Consider the following 6,765-nt stretch of genomic DNA (forward strand, 5'->3'; position numbering starts at 1 on the left):
CAGTGTATAAACAGGCAAATAATTGTCATTTTCTTTTCCAGAAAAGTGTCAGCTAAATGAATAAACATAAAAATTACGTTTGGAAAAGGGATTAATACTCAAAGAGCGACACACTTTTTCTTTCATGTCTGTACAACCACATGCCTAGCAACCCATGCTGTGGAACTGTGCTGTACCTCGAAAGTCCCCATATTTCCCACTGATACAGAGCAACCCCCTTAACCGCTCATATTGTTGCTACTTCTTTACCTACCACCTTCGTTCACAGAGTTACAGTACAAGGTTAAGAAACAATGATTTACCCATTTGCACACCAAGGTTTTCTTACTGTAGCAGTTCAAGGTAAGTCACTTGGTCAAAGGGAGGGACTCGAACACAGAACATTGGGGTTAAGAGGTAGTGGGGCAGGGAGGTTGGGAGTATGTATCCTGAACACAGATTAAAAAGGCTCAATATTTCACAGAACTGTATATTAGTTACTTACGTATGTGAGAGAAGAAGATTTATATATAAATAGATAATAGGAATTCTCTGAGACTTCAGAGATCTTCAGCGGTCCGATCCGTGTTATGAGAGAGAAAACGTCACAGGCCTAAGAATACTAATGAAACCAGTACTAATTATTACATTTATTATGCTCGGAACTCTGCAATATTTAACTTTTGACTTTAGGTATGATTTTCAGACATAAAGATTTCAAGTTGCACACACTCAACATCAGAGCCCTGGAGTGCCAATATCGTTCCTAAAAAAAAGAACATGACGAGGTCGTGTATGTCAGTATCGTGTGCGTTTATTAATAATGTATCAAAAATTCACAGATTTTTGCAGAATAGAGGAAGTTCAATTTCTTTCTTTCTTTCTTATTGAAAAAAACATCTCTGCGAGCAATTAAGTGGAAGTGTAAGAGTCACAGTTCTGAATGTCGCTTCACTCATTTCCCGTTTTAACTTTCACTCCCTTCTTCAGCCGCCGACCGGCGGACAGTTCTTTCCTTGACCGGCTTGACCCTAATCACGGAATATACTTTATTTACATTTGTCTCTTTTCTTGTAAAAAAAAACTGTTTCAGTGGTGTAATTTTTTTATGCCGGTCTGCACAGCTGTCACTTAATGTCAATGTGCACTTTCACTTATTTTCAGTACACTTATTCCTATGTGCCAATTACATTTAGCGATATTTACAGTAAAAAAAAACAAACACACTTCACACGTTGCACATAGACTGGACAGTCACGATCAATGAGTTTAACCTTCCGATTTTACAACATTTAATCCATCCAATTTCAGTAACCGCTTGTCCTGAGCAGGATCGCGGTGAACTGAAGCCTATAGTCTATAAAAATAGTGGTAATTGCTAATAATTGAAACAGTTAACAGTAATTATGAAGTGACTTGAACTGGTATTAATATTTTGATATTTTGACTAATTTTAGGAAATGTCACATCTGTTGCATTTACCGACGAATATAAATTATTGATGAACTTCTAATTTTAATAGCTAATAAAACATTAATTGAACTCTTTTCGTCACAAAAAAACAATATTTCGCTAATTAAATGCAGGATGTTTTATTTGCACTTACAGGTATTTCCTACTTTCATCACAGAATATTTGGACATGGCCGTATTCCCAGTCTGTGAAAGTCCCAGGAATCAAAAACATACATTTTTACATTATAATTACCACTTGATTTTTTACAGCCTGGTTTTGACTGTGTTATTTTTAGCTCTTATATACCTATCTCAGTTCGTTATCACTAATATAAATTCCGCAAATCCCGTATAAACTGGCATTATATTCCTATTAATTTATGTAAAATACACATTGGTTGTAAATGTAACTTGATACTGCTAATAAAACTAAATTGCAAGTCTAAATTTTACTGAAACCCTGCGAAACATACAGCTGGACCGGACAAGAATTAGTCTTATTTGACATCTATGATCTAAGTTTATTTCAGAAATGAGAGGAGTGGCAGGAAAGGTATACCCGACTCACTAATTCAAGAAGCGGTTCAATTTTTTTAAAAAAAACAATATTGCAACCTTTATTTTAATAAATTGTACTTGATAGAGCCTTTGCATTTTTAACTATCACGGAATATGTCTGTAACTTCGATTAACAATTAAACACTGACACAATTTTAGAAATCAAAGGACAAAAATGCTTGTAAAAGTCGCTTTTTAGCTAAAAATTTAAAATCGAAATTATTATAAACGTACCAGATACAATGTACAGGGATTGTAGTGCCACCAATTTAATCTGATAATATAGACTTTATTTTTATCTTGAACTTGACTTTGACTCAAATATTTAAATTCCTTACAACCTTCGAAGTAACATCCTTTGTCCGTGAAGGAACAGACAAAACGGGACATACTTTTTATATTTCTTTTTATTAAATATTATGAAAACATGATTCTGAACAACATTCCATTTGGAAACATTTAGTTTTAACTTAATACGTCAGGATACTAAAATGTTTCGCGAAATAATATGTATCATTAATGTAGACATATATAGCGCCATATACTCTGTGTGTAACCCACCTTGTCCACACACCATTATGCGTTTAGATCACAGATCTTACCATCTGTTTATTTCTGAACAAGTCGAAGAATATAGCTCGCTGAATACAGTTAAACACGAGTTTATATATACTGTACATACTTTTATGTATAATATATATGTGATACACACTTTCGGTACATTGTAGAGGTTTAACTCTAGCTCCACCGGACTTCATTGTCCTTCTGTCTTTTATTTACTCCTGTGACATGTTCATTATGACATGCTTACTTTTGAGTTTATATTCAAGAATAGCATATGTATAACTGAATGGGATCATACATAAACGCATATTGGTGCGCACGCAGGGCAGGTGGACACTCAGGCAGAAGCACTGCATGGATGTAAACAGCAGATACATGCAAGTATCCAGGGAGAAGAGAAGTACTGTTTGTCCTACGGTGCTTTATTAACAAGTATTATCATAAGTTGTGTTCAGTCACACTATCTACTCATGTTACTTTAGACAAAAGAATTCTGATATAAAACATTTTGTAAGTACTGTAAAACTTGCCTTATCCTGCTGTATTTTATGAGTATCTTTAGGACGAACCACATGAATGTGGACATATGCACAGATCATATATCAGATTTACTTCTAAAATATTTAAATCAAATAGTATCCATTGCTTTTGAGAAAGAAAATCGGTGCATAGATAATCAGCAGCAACTGCAGTCCTTTTATCAGTTTATTATTTGGATGCCATTTTCGATAGCAATACTATATCTATCTCTAGAATTGCAGTGGGACAACAATTTAAGTTTCTTATGAAACATATATCTCGCTCTGTTTCCCAATTCATTCTGATATAGTGCACTCGGCTTGTAACCGTTTCATCTTACAGAGAATATCGCACATTATTTGCATGCCGATACATACAAACATTTTTATTAAGACATGTAACTCAACAGTCAAAAAAGAGCTTGCACAAAGAGAGGGAAATAAAGAACTATACTCTACAATATTTACAAGTGAAAATAAATAATTGCAAAACCTGGCTCAGATTTCTTTCGTTTTGCTTGAAAACGACTGTAACAATCATTGCATTCAAACAGCAGACTGTAGCAGTTTTTGGGTTCTATAGCCACACCTCAGAGCTTTAAATTAGGTACCCGTTCTGTGGGAGCTATGCTGGACGGGGGGAGGGGGTAAATCATGATGGAACATGCGCCCCTTCGCAGGGGGTGGTGGTGGTGATGGAGAGGGAGGGTAATATTACCGTACATGTCCTGCATGCAGGGTTCCTACAAAGTTGCTATACAAGACTTGCGATGGCCATGTAGTCCTGTCACAACACATAGACCCCCCGCAGTTCCAGTGAAGTCCCTCTGAGAATTTAGGCCCGTGATGTATAAAAACGTATTGCTTCGTTCACCTCGAACTGTAACAGCTCCAGTCTCACGATGAATGTCTTATCTCCGTCCGTATCTTCTGACATCGACCCCATTCGTAAGACTCATTCAAAATATTAAGACACTTGAAAATGAAGATGCTTAAATCAAGACTTCAAAAGTTGTGCAGTTTTCCTTTCGGATGCGCAAGAACCCAAGTTCAGTCCTCAAATGTATCTTTAAGACTTTAAATGGTAGGAAAAACGCAATAATGTAATGATAACCTGATTTGTTTTTCCTGTACTTAAATGTTGCCTAATATAATTAGGCACAATGCCCATGATGCCCTCTTCTCACTCGAACCCTTTCCATGTATGGTTAGAAATGGGCTCAGTAAGTGCACAGTTCCCTTATTCTTTCAGAAAATAATTTCGGGCCCTGACAATTTTTGTGCGAACCTAAGTATCATTTTCACTTAAAACTATGACGAAAGAAAAAAGCAAAACAAAAAAGTCATCAGCTAATGAGCAAATTAAAATTAGCCCGTGTCGCCGTTATTGTTCCGAGACCTGTTGACACTACGGATCCGTGTTAAATATGTATATATTATTTTTATATCATGTACAGTACGCAAATCTGACATTATCGTTTACACGTTAAAGAAAACTAGTAAACAAGAGAAATAAATACTGTCAACCTAAGAAAAAGAAAATCATGAGTAAAAAAAAGTCGTGTGGGGAAAAGAAGCAGTCTTAGAAAAGAAATAGTTCTCACATGAAGAACTCGGCCGAGGGGGCCTTTCCGTGGCTGCCGCCGCTCCCGCTGCCATTGCCGCCGCCGCTCGACTCTCTGCCGGCGCCCGGGAAACTGCGGCTCGCCAGCTTCTCGTACTTCTCCTTGTAGAGGTCCCTCTCCTTGGCCAGGCGCGCCGCCTCCTGCTTCAGTTGCTCCACCTGGCTCTGCAACGAACACTTCTCGCTCTCGAGCATGTGCCGCTGCTGCACGCGTTTGAAGCGGCACGACTGCGCGTAACCGCGGTTCTTCAGGGTTCGCCGCTTCTGCTTGAGGCGGATCACCTCCTCCTTGCTGAAGCCGCGCAGCTGCCGGTTCAGCTCGCGCACCGTCATGCTCACGAGCTGCTCGTCCGAGAAGCGGTCCTCCAGTCGCACGTGGTGGCCGTGGTGGTGGTGATGGTGGTGGTGGTGGTGCTGGTGGTGGGACGGGTGGTGCCCGCCGGATGCCGCCGACAGCTCCTCCCCCGCGTACTGCTGGCCCCGGTAGCCCTCGAACGGCTGCTGCTGCTGGTGGTGCTGGTGGTGGTGGTGATGCGCGCTGCCGATGAGCGCTTCCACCGCGTCCTCCGGCGTTAGGTTCAGGGCCTCTGGGTTCAGGTGGTGCTGGTAGTTGGGGATCCAGTAGAGGTCCTCCAGCTGTGTCTTCCCACCCGAGTTCTGGCCGCCGCCGCTGCTGCTGCCACCGCCACCGCCCCCACCGACCCCGTTGCCGGCGGTCTGGCTGGACTGCGCCCCGGGACTCGGAGCGCAAAAACTGGGCGATGAAGGCACCGAGGAGCAGGGCGTGCTGAGCGGTGTGGACGACAAGGAGCCCGTGGGCAGGCGGTGGCAGTAGCGCTCCACTTCGGACGGCTCCTTCTTCACCTCGAACTTCATGAGGTCGAAGTCGTTGACGTACTCGATAGCCAGCGGGCTGTTGGGCAGCTCCGTGCTCATGGCCATGTCGGCGGCCATGTCAACAACAGCCGCGGGTGCTGTCCGTACGCGGGAGAGTGCACTGAGGGGCCTTGCTCTCAAATTACGACTAGGGAAAAAGAAAATAAACACAATGTACGGAAATACTTAAAAAATACTTAAAAGTCCGGCCTAATTCGCAATTAATTTGGGCGAAGCTCTAACGCCGTAAATGAAGTTCATCAGTCTGGGTTATTGCTTGTCTGGGCTGACAGTTCGGTTTGACACCACGAGGACAGAAAGTTGACACAGCGAAAACACCAACCTGATCCGTCCCCTCGTCACTCGCTCCTCTTGCGGGAAATACTTCCTTTTTATCGCAAAGTACTCCCCCTGTTCACTTGTCACCGCTTCTTCCTTGAACTGCTTCCACTCCGTTTATTGAAATGTATTTGTACAGTATAAGTCCCTGCCTGCTGTTAGATTTCAACAGTCCATGATGCAAGATAAATAATAAATAAACAAAACTTAAATGCTTGAAGTGGTCACAAAAAAACGTTTCACAGTATAGCTCTGCAGCTCCGCAAAAAAGTAAAGTTATGGAGTAGTTTGATGTTCAGAAATAAAAAGCACGTTGGAGTTTCTCCTGGAACAAGAACACAGCCCTCCTTCAGTCTGGGTACATTTCTTCCTGTTTCTTTGTCTTTAGGCTGCAAGTACGTGTATACACTTATTTTTGTTCTATCTGTATTTATAAATCCCTGTCAAGGGATACCCCTTTTCCTTTCGTGGCTAACGGCTTCACCACCCACTTTCACTTCCACACCAGCGCGGTCACTAGGACTGCGTGAGGGGCCGCCGGCGACTTTATAGTCGCTGCTGCACTCGCCCTCCCACCCTGGAGTGTGACAGACGTTCTGGGCCAATGGGAGATGGGAGCGGCGGGTAATTTGCATTCTCCTACGGCAACCCCTCATCCGAACAGCGATTCCGCACCGCGCGTGCAGCTGTCGCTTGGAAAATCAACCGTGAAATATTAGGCATCGTCACGCCCCCTCGCGGCCTGGCCTATGCAATTACGTGTAGTACAGAGGAACTGCTGTGAGGAAGACAGTACAGCCACATTACGGTTTCATATTGGCGGTACATACATGAATTTTCTTCTATGTAGCAC

General features: G+C 42.0%; 1 protein-coding gene across 1 annotated transcript; it reads right to left on the reverse strand.

Moving 5' to 3' along the window:
- Positions 1–2,474: 2,474 nt before the first annotated feature.
- LOC108923310 (transcription factor MafAa-like) lies at positions 2,475–6,414 on the reverse strand. Its single transcript, XM_029259350.1, has 2 exons — positions 5,917–6,414; positions 2,475–5,721 (listed from the first exon to the last, which is right to left on the reverse strand). Exon 2 carries the CDS (start codon positions 5,649–5,651, stop codon positions 4,674–4,676), a length of 978 nt encoding a protein of 325 aa, XP_029115183.1. The 5' UTR covers positions 5,652–5,721; positions 5,917–6,414; the 3' UTR covers positions 2,475–4,673.
- Between the last annotated feature and the right edge of the window lie 351 nt (positions 6,415–6,765).

The sequence above is a fragment of the Scleropages formosus genome, chromosome 17 (genome assembly GCF_900964775.1).
Source record: "Scleropages formosus chromosome 17, fSclFor1.1, whole genome shotgun sequence".
Taxonomy (NCBI): Eukaryota; Metazoa; Chordata; class Actinopteri; order Osteoglossiformes; family Osteoglossidae; genus Scleropages; species Scleropages formosus.

Excerpts from the sequence above, each read along its gene's own strand:
- LOC108923310 (XM_029259350.1), bottom strand. The coding sequence starts at position 5,651 with ATGGCCGCCGACATGGCCATGAGCACGGAGCTGCCCAACAGCCCGCTG.